The sequence below is a fragment of the Strigops habroptila genome, chromosome Z (assembly GCF_004027225.2).
Source record: "Strigops habroptila isolate Jane chromosome Z, bStrHab1.2.pri, whole genome shotgun sequence".
NCBI classification, from domain to species: Eukaryota; Metazoa; Chordata; class Aves; order Psittaciformes; family Psittacidae; genus Strigops; species Strigops habroptila.
The window spans coordinates 11,106,415-11,122,065 of record NC_044302.2 but is presented as its reverse complement, the minus strand read 5'-3'; the positions used below and the strand labels follow the sequence as shown (position 1 = coordinate 11,122,065).

The 15,651-nt window shown below is 39.2% G+C and overlaps 1 protein-coding gene across 1 annotated transcript; it reads left to right on the top strand.

Moving 5' to 3' along the window:
* Positions 1 to 1,028: 1,028 nt before the first annotated feature.
* Positions 1,029 to 15,305, top strand: NAE1 (NEDD8 activating enzyme E1 subunit 1). Its single transcript, XM_030469840.1, has 20 exons — positions 1,029 to 1,139; positions 2,185 to 2,288; positions 2,379 to 2,439; positions 3,316 to 3,346; positions 3,784 to 3,855; positions 4,157 to 4,236; positions 4,948 to 5,057; positions 5,397 to 5,506; positions 6,105 to 6,167; positions 6,446 to 6,509; positions 7,633 to 7,724; positions 8,546 to 8,605; positions 8,701 to 8,834; positions 9,605 to 9,680; positions 10,026 to 10,065; positions 11,098 to 11,184; positions 12,215 to 12,307; positions 12,736 to 12,850; positions 12,926 to 12,975; positions 13,472 to 15,305. Exons 1-20 carry the CDS (start codon positions 1,051 to 1,053, stop codon positions 13,579 to 13,581), a joined length of 1,641 nt encoding a protein of 546 aa, XP_030325700.1. The 5' UTR covers positions 1,029 to 1,050; the 3' UTR covers positions 13,582 to 15,305.
* The last annotated feature ends 346 nt before the right edge of the window (positions 15,306 to 15,651 follow it).

Below are 15,651 nucleotides of genomic sequence, written 5' to 3'. Positions count from 1 at the left end.
ATTTTATATTCTTATTTTTCTTTGCAAACACGAAAACACCAGAAATGGGGACTATATTTTGGAACTAGCTCTGAAATACTAATTCTTGTGATTTATGGCTTATCCATTTGAAACTGTATAATCGCAGCAGATAGTGAGAACCCAACAAGACAACTTTTGATTTAGGTAAAGAGAACATTCCCACATATATTGCAACAACGACTGAATTTTCAACAGAAGGATTTACTATGAGAAAAAGGAACTTTGGAGAAGATACCGTGTATGGGAAAGCAGAAGAGGAAGCGCTCTTTTTTATTACAACGTCATCTGCAAGGTATAAAACACTGAATTGCACTGTTTTTTCCTTCATTCCAGCAGATAAATAGCAAATCAAATTTATACTGAAGAGAAGCAGATTAAAAGGATGACTGAACAGGCTTTCACAGGCTGGAACCACGAACGTACTTCTCTTCTGCTGTTGAAACTTTGTGCCAGAGACATTCGTTGCGGTTTTTAAAGACTTTTTTTTTTTTTTTCTCTTTTTTTGCACACTTTGATAGTCCAACATGTACTGATCCTGTATGGGAAGCTTTTCATAACAGAAAGATGCAGATTTCAAATTATACTGTCTCAATACTAAAAAGAATTCTACCAGCACACACCACCTGCAACACACATCTAAGCTGATGTATCTGAGCTCAGGCATCTGCAGAGCTTCCGCGAAATGCTTCAAACCTCCGCACCATAAAGCGTGCAGGGAGCTGAACCGAAATGCCACCTGAACGCGGACGGTGGGAACGGCACACACTTTCAGCAGCACCTTTCCGCAGGGCACGGCATCCCGCAGCCGCCCGGGTCCGCCTGCCCAGCACAGGGGCTTTCTACCGCCTTCCAAGCCGCCGCCTCACGCTCCAGCAAGACGACGGTGGCGGCAGCACCCGCCCCGCCCCGCCCCTGCCGGCGCCAGCTCCGCGGCAGCACCACGCTCCGCATCGCAGACCCGCCGGGACACGCGGGGACACCTCACCCCAGCGCCACGGGGCCCCCGCGCATGCGCCCTCTCCGTAGCGCATGCGCAGCGCGCACGGCGGGGAGCGTGTAGCAATGGCGGAGCCGGGCAGGGCCAGCATGAAAGAGCAGCGATACGACCGGCAGCTGAGGTAGCGCCGCGGGCCCCGAGCTGCTGGGGTGTGCCCGGGCTCCGCGGGGCTGCCGCCGTCACTGCCGGGCGGCCAGCGGGCTGCTGTGGTGGCTGGTCCTGCCTCTCGCCGCAGGCCGGGCCGCTGCTGCCGGCTCTGGTTGCTGGTTCTAGCACGGGCCTCCCCCGGGGCCGCTCGCGAGGAGAGGTGCCGCGCTGCGCTTCGTGGGCAGGGCCGCTCGCCACCCGCTGAGCCCCCCGCGCCGGGGGCTGTGTCCGGACCGGGCGGGCTGCTCCGGGCCGGCCGCTTTCGACTGTGCGAATGTGTGCGCCGGCAGAGGGGAGAAAGGCAGAAAAGAGGCTAAACGGGAGAAGGGCTATAGTGGTGAGAGCGGTGTGCCGAGTGTGGCATGGGTTAATTCTCGCAGGCTGGTATGCATCTGAAAGTCGTGGTAGTGGTTATGCTTTTCTGCACCTTCAGTAACCTTTTGTGCAGCTGAAGAGACAAAAGTTACTGCCCCTGTGAAATCAGTGGGGCGTTGTGACCGAGTACTGTCAAGTCCTGATTCCAGGCTGAATATTGTTTTATAGGTGTCTTCAACACATTGCCAAACTCATCGAGACTGATTTACATCTGCTTGTGCTGTGCAGTGTCTCATAATACAAATTATATGAAAACAAAAATTATTTCTAGTAAAACTTACGAAAAAGAGAACATTCAGTTTCCATGACACAATTTGTGTAAGGGGTGTTTTGGCTCATGCTGGTTTTTAAGCAGTTAAATGTTATGACAGAAAAAGGTGTGAGTGTTCACGGGGTGTAAGAGTGGGGAAATGAAATGACAGGAGCATTGGGTTGCTTTTTAGAAAGCTTCAAGTTTGCCACAGTGTGTTTTCTTAAGGAAAGCTTATTCTGGTTACTGCTATTTAGCTTCTCTCATCAGTGAATGGAAAGTAGTATGCTAGCCTCCATTGGCGACTGTTGACTTTTATATTTATTTCTTTATGTTGGCTTTACAACCTGAAATGAAATCATTTCATCATGTTTTGGTTTCCATCCCAATATAGGCTGTGGGGTGACCACGGACAAGAAGCATTAGAATCTGCCCATGTTTGTGTGATAAATGCAACAGCAACAGGAACTGAAATACTCAAAAACTTGGTGCTACCAGGTAAGTAGATAGCTCTTTTGTATTTTCTTTGTAATGCATCTAGTAGCTTCATAATGCCTAGTTATTAATGGTAATTTTTTTTTCCACAAGGTATTGGTTCTTTTACAATTGTCGATGGGAATCGGGTCTCTGGAGAAGATGTTGGAAATAAGTAGGTTTGTTAGTGATTTCTTTTACAAATAGAGAAGTAACAGAGTTTCATAAGTAGTTCCATCTCTATAATGTTAATTCTATAAAATTATTTTAAAAGCCTCTATATGTTTCTCCAAGTTTTTTGTGGTTTTGGATGTTGGTGACATACAAAGCATGCACGATCACTTTGGTATTGGCTGCTAAATTTGACATTTTTTTTTAGTTGCTGTTTTTCTATCTCACAGGTCTATTTGCTTCTCTCAATATAAAAATATTTTTAAAAAACTTGTTTGCTGCAGTCTTGAGACATGACAGTGCAAGATTTACTTGTGTTTCAGCATGGGTAAATGTATTCTCTTTAATTTTGGTGATGAAGATAATTTACTTTTCATTAGTTTACCATTGTGAAACTGTGACTGAAAGCCATTTATTGGCTTTCATAGCTTTGAAAGAGTGTGTGCAGCAGGGGAAAGGATGAGAAACTCTTTAGACATCCTATAAAAATAATTTGTTTACTAAGTCTAGATCACTTTCTCTTATGGCTCAGGTAGATGACCCCTGTAAGTACAGGTATTTTTGTAGGTATATGAGGGGGAAGCGTATTCCATAGCATGAAAAAATTAGTACTAATAAGTCTGCAGGATGATCCTGGCTTCCAGAGGAGTTTGGCAGGTCTTATTTTCCAAATTTGTGGCTTGGGTACGGAAAAGTTTTCTTAAGTAACTTTTCTTAGGAAAATATAACAGTGGTGGGGAGCAGAAAAGAAGATTTAAGGGACAACTTGGTTTCTTGTGTGTGAGAGTCAACAACATGTTCTGCACTACAAAATGTAGCTTTAAAGTTGTTCTGCAGAATAAAAATTCACATATAACCCTTTTTCTTGTGTCCTTTTCAGTTTCTTTCTACAAAAAACCCATATTGGAAAGGTAAGGAGATAATGTCACTTCAGGTGTATGAAAAGCATGGAAGTATTGAGTACTCAAATGTAGTATTATGAGTAATGCTAGAAACATGTATGTGTAGGTTAAAGTCTGTTTGTTCTTTGACATAATTCCCCATGCTTCCCTTTTAATTGCTTATAAGTGAAAAGATAAGCTTAATTTTGGCTAGACTGAATGGAAAAAATGAACAGGGTATGGTTAAGAAAATCTTTGTAAGGATAAGGCAGAAGAGCATTGTGGTTGAAGGAGTAAAGCTAAGAATAGAGAATGGGGAAAAAAATCACGAAAGTCGCAGGGTACAAGAGGCACATTTTTGGGGTTTTTTTAGTTTTGTTTTTTTTTAGCATGTAACATGTATTACTGATGTACTGGATAAATTACATTTCAAGAGGCTAAACACTGTTTTTATTGTTCTGAAACAGAATCGTGCCCAGAGTGCCACTGACCTCTTGCAAGAATTGAATAATGATGTTTCTGGAAACTATGTCGAAGAGGTTTGTTTTCCTAAATTAGTTATATGTTTCTTGTTACACAATGTGATAAAAATATGAAATAATAGCTGTGTGTTGTCTTTGTAACAATGCAATTTAAGTAGCTTTATGATAAAAACATTTGAGGAAGAACATCTTAATTTATTTGCAAAAAGTCAATTTATGTATTTTAAACATTATTTTGTAACTTCATCGTAATTTTATAACTTTAACTTAACGCTTTATATTCAGTGTTGAACAGACTTGCTGTGTATTCAGAAATTTTCACAGTGTTTCCTGGCATATTTTTTTCCCTACTCTGTAGAGTCCAGAAGTACTTCTAGACAATAACCCTTCCTTTTTCAATCGTTTTAACTTGGTGGTTGCAACACAACTCCCAGAAAGGTATGTTTGTTTTCCTTCAGTTGTAAAAGCAGGTGTTAACTGCAGGCATATTCTTGCAGGGAAACTGATGCAAAACAGAACTGTGCCATTGTGAAGGAATGTTGCAATAAATTATGGCCTTTTCCTATAGACTTTTTTATATGTTAGTATGTAGTTTAAAATCTTTTTCAAATCCATGCCTGACTACTAGGTGATGTTTCCAGGTGTATTTTTCTATGTCAGGTACTCCTCTGAAATGAAAGATGTCTCTGATTCTGGTTCTCCTTCCCTCTACTTAGAGAGGAGTTGGAGATACTCTCTCTTATGAAGAGCCAACTTGCCTTTCTGAAGAGGTGATTCCCTTGTGAATAGAGTATTTTTTATGTCCTATTTGGAAACCTCTGATAGGAACTGCCTCTGCTAGAACTTACCATTGTGCAACACACAGATCTAATTCTTCTGTTTCTTTCACAATTCATTTAAGTTTTTAGTTAGATGTTTGGAGCATTTTGGTGGATGGACTGAAATACGAGTAAGCTAATGGATAAGCATATTCCTAACCTAGTAAATTCACATATAAAATTACCTTATATGTGTTTAGAGTCATAATAATGTTAGAGTTCTCTGAGGAGACTTCTCTTTAAGTAACCTGTGTAAGAGTTAACTTTATAGGTAATTGTCCTCTTGTACATCTGAAAAAAACCTCAAACCAAAAAATGTTTTTCCTTACAGTACGTTGTTGCGCTTGGCTGAACTTCTCTGGAATTCTAACATTCCTCTGCTGGTCTGCAGGACTTATGGGCTGGTTGGTTATATGAGAGTCATTATTAAAGAACATACAGGTTAGAGGGTTTTTTGGGATAAAGACTTTTCTAAAAGGTTTAAAGCTTCAATATGTAATGTCCCTTTGATTGTTTTTTAAGTATTTTTAAGTATTTTTTAAGTTTTACGTAGCTTGCAGTTCATCACCAGGAGCATTCTTTGAGAAATGTATAGAAATTACAGACTGCAACAAATATTAAAATTAAAGATTATCCTGACATTAAATGTAACTTACACAAAACACTTATATTGAGAATCAAGCAGTTGAACGAGCAGGCAATGAACTGTATTTGATGTATAGCTCTGTTCTGGAGCCGAACATAAAACTGAAACGCGTTGTGTAATGGTTTTTTTCACAGTTGTGGAATCTCATCCTGATAATAAGTTAGAAGATCTGAGGCTGGACAAACAATTTCCAGAACTGAGAGAACACATTCAGTCTTATGACTTGGATAATATGGACAGAAAGGTTGGTATGTGGTTTGCACTATGTTCTCGAAGACAGATGAAGACATAGAACAGGGATTCTGTGAAAATGACTCTTGGCAGATGACTTTTTTTGGTGCCTGAACAGAGGCAACTGTAGAATCACTTGTGAAGTACTATTTTTGGCCTGTGCCTGAAATGTTACAGTCTGCATTTAAATCTTAAGCAAATGGGGGTCTTGGGAAGTAAGGAATGTTCTTGGAACAACTTGATTTTTCATTAGATAGATTCCCCCTAAACCTCCCATCCCCCTTTTTTTTTCTTTTTTTTTTTCTTCTTTTAATTTTTATGGTTACCTACTGCTGCAGAACTCTGCAGTGTAGGTATTTGTGCACAGCATAAGTTCCACTCAAAAAAAAAGGACTGGAGAGCTTGGCTCAGACACCCTTATTTTAAGTAAAGGAATAGTAATTTGATAATTTGTTTTATAATAGAGAACATTATTTCTGAATCAAATCTGGAACATGTGTCTTTAGAATAGTGGAAGGGATGTTAGTTTACATTTAAAATAGGCTTTTAATTTGTTTCTTGTTTTTATCTTTTCTCACCTTGACAAAGATTTCTCTGCTGTTTGATTACAGGACCATAGCCACACTCCATGGATTGTGATTGTAGCCAAGTATCTAACAAAATGGCTCAATGAGGTATATTGCAAAATTGGATAAGTCATCAGGCTTATCATTATTATTGTTATTACTTTAGATATGTCTTTTCTAAACTAAGTGGTTGTTTTGGCAATGTGTCACAAATACAGAAGGCAAGGTGGAATCAGTTAAAAAAACCCTACTAATTGAGACACAAGTGAATGTATGTGAACAGTGACAGACTCCTAGAGTTCATCAGTCTGGACACTCATGAAGCCAGAAGTAGATGTTTTAAAGACAGTATCTTTTTAGTGTGGTTTTCTTTTTCTTTAATTTAGAAGAATGAGCAGTTTCCTAAGAGTTACAAAGAAAAAGAAGCCTTCAGACAACTGATTCGTCAAGGTAAATATATGTCCCAGGAGTCACTTATACTGGCAGAAGCGTGTAAGGCAGCATGTGGAAAATAATCAGAAGTTCTGTCAGGGTTAATTTATGAAAATTTCACTGGCGTATGCAGTATGACTCATCTGCTAAATGAATGTTTCATACAGGTGGATCTTAAGATCTCAGACTTGCTTATAAATGCAGTTTGGCAGTGTTTCATACTGCTTGCTGTTTAAGATCAAGAGTACATTTTGATTTGGGTGGAAAGGCCTTAAGAGCAAATCTTGTGGAAAATGTTGAAGTTCAACATGGAAAATGTGATAGAGAGGAAGGCAAGTGGCTTTTGACACTAGACTTGTTAACAACTGCAAGTAGATGGTTGGTCAGTTGACCCAACAAGACATGGTGATCATTGCATCTCAAAATGACCAGTTCAGAGAGAGAGAGAAAGATGATGTAGCTACTGAAATAGTCTGTAACCGCTATGTGAACAGACCTAATTTTTGGAGATGCTTCAATCTAATACCTTTTGTCAGTGCTAAAAGTAATGAGGCATTTTTAAGATCTAGAAATACATTATCTTTAAATGGCTGTAGAATAAAAACATGAACTGAAATTTCTGTATTTCCTCGCTTAATGCTGGCCCGTGTGCAAATTGCTGAGTGATTCTGTCATCCTTATCCCCAGATTGGGCTAGGGAACTCATCTGAGCTGTACTAATTACCTCTGGTTAGATTAGGTTTTAAGTTGAGGCCATTTCTTGGTCTGGCTTGCTGTGTGGTTTCGTGTTTGCCAAATTTGAGCAAAAAACCCCAACAAAACACGAGTGGGGATGGGAAGGAGACTTGAATTGCCTCTTTACCACCATCTGTGCTAATTTAGGGATTATTAAGCTTTTTCTCACACAAACTGGTATTTTGGGGGTAAGTAACCTCTACTTAACATCACAGGAAGATTAATCATATGCAGAATGTACATGTAGTTAGTTTTATCAGTACATCTTATTGGTAATTCAATTTTTTGCTGATTAGCTCTTATGCCACAAATACATTCAAAGCCAGTCTGCTCTGTTGGTAAGACCTAAATGAGATGTAAGTCAGGGGATTGTGTATTTTTAATTCTTTTTTTTTTTTTCAAAAAGGTATCTTAAAGAATGAAAATGGGGCCCCAGAAGATGAGGAAAACTTTGAAGAAGCTATAAAAAATGTGAACACAGCATTAAATACTACAGAGGTAACAAACATACGATAAAATCTAACTGCTTTGGGTTTTTTTCAGGACATACTATGCACATATAGGGCAGGAATTCCATTTGTCCTATATGTATTTACATTTATATTTAAGTAAAACAGGATTAGTGCAATTTTAAAAATTGAATAAACCAGCTCTAGACTAGGTGGCACTGTAGCTTATGGAAATTCTTCCATTTCCTTGCTCATGCAAAAAAGTTACATTTCCTTCCTAAAGACTTGAATCCAAGTATAGAATGAATCAATAACCAGAGTCCATTAGTAGTGTGTTCCTGTTGTAGACTTTTACAGTTTACTCCTTAAAAGAAGATCTGTGAAGTGCTTGGTACAATTATGAAGAATTACCAGTCACTGTTGTGGGTGGTGTCTGATGTAAATACGTGGCTAGGAAAGAGACTCAGAAAGCATTTGTTGAAATTGTGCTATATTGAAGCTGGTTGCTATAGTATTTACTCTGTGTAGAAATGAAGGGCTTTAAGGGACTTCTGACTTGGCAAGCTCAGTACCTTCCTCTTGACGAAACATTATGAAATTCCTTTCCTAAACTGATCAAGCTTAGAAATATTAGAAGTGAAGTTTTCATTGTTTTTAAGTAATCTTGAAGTAGTAGCTCAGTCAGTGCTACTATTTGAAATATGTCTGAGAAGCAGGGATTATGTAAGATTCAGAGGAGATTTTGGTATGAAACTGAGGTCATTTAGAGTTGGTTCACCTATGTAAAGTGTTGAGATAATTCAAGAAATCAGAAGTCAAGTACATACAACCTTTTTTTTTTTTTTTTTTTTTATTTTTAATTATTCACAGATTCCAAAAGGCATTGAAGAGATTTTTAATGATGATTGCTGTGTAAAACTCACAGAGCAGGTAATGAGTAGTTAAGGGTAAAGGGTAAGACTTAAGTGTAGACAAAGCATCATAAGTAACATCTGTGTACATGATTGCCTCTTGTGTATTTGCAGTCACCTTCCTTCTGGATATTGGCTCGAGCTGTAAAGGAATTTGTGGCAAATGAGGGGCAAGGAAGCTTGCCTGTCCGGGGCACTATACCTGATATGATAGCAGACTCCAACAAATTTATTGAATTGCAAAATGTGTAAGTATACCGTTTTCTCTTTAACAGTTACTAATGATAGTAGATGGTGATGACTTCAGACCTCACAAAGTGTGTGAATTCCTGTGTTTAAAATAACAAAAAAAGAGTGTATGTGGGCCTGAGGTGAGGAGGGGTGTGGGAAGCATGGCAGCCTGGAACTATGCTCCCGGTGTAGATTGTCTGCTGTTTGGAACCAGGGCAAAAGCCTTCAGTGTATCCTGTTTCCTAAGGTTGGCAGTAAGTGACCAATTCCCTTAATTACAGGTCTAGTAAAAACCTTGCTATAGGTAGTAGATCCCATAGCACAGCTACTGCTGTCCAAAGCAAACTGTTGCTTAAACACAGCCTTTGTTTTTTGTCTTCAGTGTGTATGTTTACCTGGTTGCAGAAATTCTATTTTCCTCGATACTTAATTCTAAATACTAATAAATGCCCTTTCAAGGGACTGCTTGGTACATCAGGAAGGGCAAAAACTTTGTGGAGGAACATTAACTGCAAATTCTAAACAGCATCAGTGTGGATCAAGATTTTAGAAGGTCATCTTTGAACACAGGTATCCTCAACATGAACTTAGGATTCCTGTGCATCCTGGACATGATGCAAATAATTGGGCCCAAAAGACTTTCTTACAGTATTACCACATTTTCTTGGCAGGTTCTTCCTCCTTTTTTTTTTAATCTTTAAAATGAAGCAGTATCGTGCAGAAGACTTACATTTATTGTCTGTGCAATTGTGCTGTTGAATTAGTAAGGCTTCTTTATTATTAACAGGTACCGTGAAAAAGCAAAGAAGGATATTGCTGCTGTGGGTAACCATGCTGCTAAATTGCTACAGTCCCTAGGCAAGGTAATTACAAATGTGTGGCTGTTCATACAGGTTACAAATATTTTTTTCCTGACATTCTATACAGACATAAGTCACAGGCGACGGATATGAGAAGGCTTAATTACCTCATTCTCTTTAAAAGGCTTAAGTAAGTTGTAATGAAATTTAGTATTTGTGGTCTGTTTTACCATTTTTGGTTTGGTCATGTAAAAGGCATACAGTGATATATTATTTACAATTTAAAAAGTCTCTTTTTTTTACAAGAATTAGTTACTTCACAATGAATATATTAATAACTTTGAAAATATGAATTCTCTGACATGTGGTCATTGTATGTACTGGAATTGAGTATATGGTCTCTTTTAGGCACCCGAGTCCATTTCAGAGAGAGAATTAAAATTGCTTTGTGAGTATACTTGGGATTCTGTTGCTGTGTTTATGCAAATGATAAAATTAATTAACAAAATTTGAATTATAATGTAGTTATTAATCAGTAATTCAATATTTGAATTTTTCAAGTAAGTGCTTAGCACTTGCATCCGTCATCTCCAATGGAAGTAGCAAGTGTTCAGCACTTCTCAGTAGTGAGTCTATAAAGGTTGGCTTTTAATGATAGTTTTTCAGGTCCAAACAACAGGTAGCAGGTGTCCTCTACTTTCTGTGATTAGTACCTAGTCACTTTTGCCCATTCTGTGATACTGACTTCGGAGTGTGGGCTTTGTAAACTGGTAGTCTGAAAAGGTAAAACAGTGATGCAGGGAGTAGTACTGATGGTGGCATTTTAGGTTATGTCTGTTCCAGACGTGTATACGTGTCCACAGTGCAGCCTTGCTAAGTCTCCTTGCAACTGGAAAACTTCCCTATAAGCCTATAGCCAAGAGCATGCTGCCCCTGCGTTCATAGATCATTTGCTGGGGGGATTGAGAACCAATCAGTTTGTCTTTTTTGAGTGGTAGGTAGTAGCTGCACTTTGGGTTGTTTCATAGCCATGACACTGGAGAAGAGCCTTTTCCTGCTCATAGCTGTGCTATTAGAATGTTAATTGAGAGTATGTGAGGCAGCAGTAGGTATTTCAGGAGATTAAAAGAACCCATGTTCAGTTGCAGCATGGGAGAGGAAAACATGAAGTTGCGGAAGTGGTTGATGAATTGCTGTAGAAGAGCTACACACATGAGCTGTTACATTTATGCGGCAGATGTGTAGATTCTAGAAGTAAATAAGCACAATGTATTTCACTACAATATTTGTGATTGTAGACCTAAATGTAGCTTAATAGATTTTATTACTGCAAGCTACTGGAAGAAACAGAAAAGCGTTAAATAGAGTTATCATGAGTTTGTCTTTCATGTTTAGCACATCAGAGATACAGACTTAAAAAGAGTTAGTAACTGGTGATGCTTTCAAGAGGGTGACATTCTCCTTTCCGCACTCTGCTTAGGCAGCAATGCTGCTTTCCTCCGGGTAGTGCGATGTAGATCTCTGTCTGAAGAATACGGCTTAAACACGTTTAACAAGGATAAAATCAGTAAGTACGCCTTTTTGGTGCATACTTTTAATTGAATTTTCAACTTGAAATGCTTTTGTGATCCAAAAGAATTGTATATTAAAACATTCTATTTCATCATGCAGTTTTGGAATTTGGCATCAACTAGAAGTATGGGGTTTTAAGTCTAGAGTGTTGAATTCAATTTGATTTTGAAAGACTTTATTTTTGATATAATATAAATAAAACATTTTTCTTCAAACTTTTCTGTACTTCAGTCATTTCTGATGGAGCTGGAAAGGTGCTTTCACCTAACCAAAGATAGGAGAATAATTGTCTTGCCCACTCTCAGCTTATCTTTTCAGCATGTGAACTAGCAAACTAGTTACTTAATATTGTATTTTATTTTTTTAACCTGCATAAATTAGTAAGTAATACTAAAAAAGCTGGAAATACTTTTTATCAGGTTAAATTAAACATATATATGTTCCCTGAATGTTTTGGACAAAAGGAATATGCAGAGTGTATACATTTTGTGCTTACATACATTTTATAATATTTATCATTTAAAGTGAAAGCTCCTTGAATAAGTTGCTATTATGCAATGTGATTTAAGTAGTAGTTAACGTTCAGAAAGATTACTGAGCTGTATGTATGTTAAGGGAGGTAAGACGTCCTTTATAATTACAGTCATTACAGTTAAATATATGAAACGAGAGTTTCAAATCCCAAAATTATAGCTAAGCATTATCCTATTTAATGTTATAGCAGCTGTCAGAGTTGAAACATGAGTATCTTCACAGAACAGTATGTCAAATACATACAATATGGTTTGTCTTACGCTATGGAGTCAAAATCATGTATCTGAGAGTTGACTTACTGAGATTCTTAGCTGCAGGTTTTTTTCATTAAAATTTCTTTTTACTGCAGATTTTACAGTTTAAGCACATGGGAAATACTTGATTTAAAGTAATTGATTAAAGTAATACTTGATTAAAGTAATTAGAAAATTCTTTTTTTTTTTTTCCCCATTTCATCTGTACCAGCTAATCAGTTCTCTTGCTGTTTTCAGTTTCCTATATGGATAACCCAGACAGTGAAATAGTTCTGTACTTGATGCTGCGGGCTGTAGATAGATTTTATAAGCAGCATGGCAGGTACCCAGGTATGTAAATACCAGAGTTACTTAACATCATCAAAAGAAATCTAAACATCCAATAGTTACTATAATACTAGTTATAAACTATAAATATATTATTAGCTGTGGGTTTGTTTCCATATTAATGTAACATTAAGATTGTGAAAATTAAAGTGAGAATTTTGTGTCTTTGGGAACTTAAAGGATGTATCTGTATTGATACTACTGAAATGGGTTGCATGGATTATGAATTCAGATATGCAATGAACATAATGACAAAATGATTTGTCATTACCATGAGTCACATCACCAGAATATTCAGTTATTATTAGTCTCGTATTAATATATTAATTGGCTTAGAAACTTTCCAGAAAAATACTATGCTGCCATGTAAACCCATTAAGTGGGAATATGGTGTTGCAATTGTGTGATGAACCAGTTAACTTATTTTCTAGGTGTCTACAACTATCAGGTAGAAGATGATATTGGAAAACTAAAATCATGCCTTGCTGGTTTCTTGCAAGAACATGGGTTGTCTGTGGTGGTGAAAGATGACTATGTTCAAGAGTTGTAAGTATTCTATCTGAAGTGTCACGTTGTTGGTAAAACTGACCCCAAAATACTAACTGTTACTTTGCTGTCTAGTTGCCGCTATGGAGCTGCTGAGCCACATGCTATTGCTGCCCTTGTGGGAGGTAAGAATGCCGTGGTATTTCTAAGGTCCATACAAACAAACCAGCCTGCTGCGGTACATGCTTGAGTCCAAATCTCCACTCTGTTAATTAGTTTGTAACTGTTGTAATCACAGACTGTTGTCAAAGATAGCATTAGAACAAAATCCTCCCTCTGCTTTCTCCAGATGTGACCTCCTTTGATAAACAGAAGAAGTGGAAACAGCGAGGGTTTAAAGTCAGCAAAATAAACCAAATAAATAATCTCAGTAGATCAATTCTATGTGTATATGTAAAGCTGACTTTTGAAGTAACAGTTTTCTGAGCCTCTTCAATGTGGGAAGTACTGAAAGGCAGTTTTTCCCCCCCCTAGGAGTTGTGTCAGGTGCTGCTGAAAAAATTCCAGTGTAGTGAGTTCTAGTTAAATAAGATTCTTTTACTGGCTTTTAAATGTAATGCACTAACCACCTTCTGTGTTATCTTTTTTTCTTTGTTTTCCTTTCCTTTGTTTCTTTTACAGGAGCTGCTGCACAGGAGGTTATCAAAGTCATTACAGGGCAGTTTGTAATTTTTAATAACACCTACATTTACAGTGGGATGTCACAGACTTCAGCAACTTTCCAGCTGTAGGATAAGGATCTTGCACTCGTTGCCACCAAGCGATGCTGCTGCAGTGTTCTGTAAATACTGAGGTGTTCTGCCACTGACTGTTCTGTATTACCTGCCAATTAAAGTTCCTTTATTTGTAGCGATTTTTCCCCCCCACACACCCCCCGAGGACAAAAAAAAAAAAACAAACAAAAAAAAAACCCAAAAAAAAACCTGCATACCAAAACCTGGTTAATATTTTTTTCATCTGGAATTTTCAGATCCACCTTTGAAAGAAAGCATCTGTGGCTGTTCTCTGTCAGGGTAGGTGCATTTACAAATTGGCCGACCTGGTTTGCAGCAGAGCTGATTTTTATAGTTTTATTTTCTTCCTGAAAAAGCTGTTCTTCAGGTTGAGGGGGGAGGGCTCCCAAAAGGTTGAAAAAGGCCACTGTAACCATGATGGACTGAGGATCCAGCCGTGAGAACAGCTAGGGAAAGCTGCACTACCTTTTACAGAGTTCAGGGAGGTTGCAGATGGGGATTGTGTGCCTGGAAGCTTGGTTTGCAGCTCTGTTCCTATACTAAAAGATTCTTTTTCCTGCACCATTGATGTCCGTGGAATGTCAGGTGATGGCTCACTGCGGTTTGGGGTGGTGCTGTAGTTTCCAAGACACAGGGTATGGAAACACCGCACTGAAACCGAGTGACTGCGGCCCGGCCAGGGCCTGGCGCCGCGGTGCGGCTCGGGGGGCGCTCGGAGGGGGCTGGCACGGGTCCCGGTGCCCGAGAACAGCCGCGTCCGCCGGCGCTCCGCGCCCGTGGCCCCGCCCGACAGGGCTCCTGAGGGGCCGCGCGCCGCGGCTGGGCGGGAAAGGCGCGCAGCTCAGGCCGGGGCCGCGGCCGTTCGGTCTCCTCAGGCCGGCAGGCGGGAGCGGCCCGGGGCGCCTCGGTGTGTGAGCGGAGCCGCTGCCGGAGCGGCAGGTAGGTGTGACCTGGTTCACGTCCTCTTGAAATTCCTCGCTCCTCCCGAAAGCTGGCCGGAGAATGTTGTTTCATCCTTAGACAGTTGGCACTTCTTTTTAAAAAAATCTTTTAAATATTCTTTCCTTTTCATATTTGGGGTGATCTCGAGTGCTTGTTAAGACTTCAAAGTGAAGCTCCGGTAATGAGTTCTAAATCATACGTACAGGGAGGAGGGGTGGAATGAATGCTGAAATAGCACTGGAGGACTTCAAAGGTCTGTTGCGCTGAGGAGTGTTTCACCAAAGTTAGCAGGCACATCCTCAGCTGGTGGCGCGCATTTGGGTTTCCACAGGACGCCGACTGTCCGGACTTCTTCCACTGTATAGGATTTGACCATAGGGTTTTAAAAAGGAAAAATCCTCCTGAGACTGGCTGTTCTTAGCCCGGCGTGGCTGTGCAGGGGCATGAATATATCTGAGCTGCTTCTAAGAGTGGGGGTTTTTTGAGTTCTGAAGGGATGTTACTGGTTATTTTCCATAACTGATGGGGAAGAGGTAATCTATTTTCTTTTATACACAGCATTTGCCAGAAGTCTGTTGCAGCAAATCCTGTTACTTATCTTTTCATCTTTACCCTGTGATGCAACAACAGAGTTCAGCTATTTGTATTTTGATGTAGGCTGGCTTATAACTATATTTTGTGTACCTTCCATATGTAGCAAAAGATTCAGCTGAGGTCAAGACATCTTTCTATAGTGTTTAAAAAACCCCTGTTCTTATATTAAAGGCTCTTTAATTGTATGCATGTGTATTTAATTAAATGAAATTAGCTCCAAAGTGAGCTCATTTTTGCAGCCTTTCTTTTGTTGAGGAATATGTGGGTAGTTTTTTTTTTTTAGGCTAGCAGGGTGGTAGCAGTAGGGGCAAAAGATGTGAGGAAGACTTGCAAGCTTTCTGCTGTTGTGACAGGGTTAGATTTGCAAGAAAATTAAATTATTTGTATTATCACTTATGGAAGGGTAAAGGAAGATGAACTCTTTAAACATTCCCTCTCAAAACACACACTTCACCAATGCCATTGTAAGGATGCATGTGGAGTATTTGAACTAATGGAAGCAGGAAAGGAATGGAGACAATCAGTAACGAA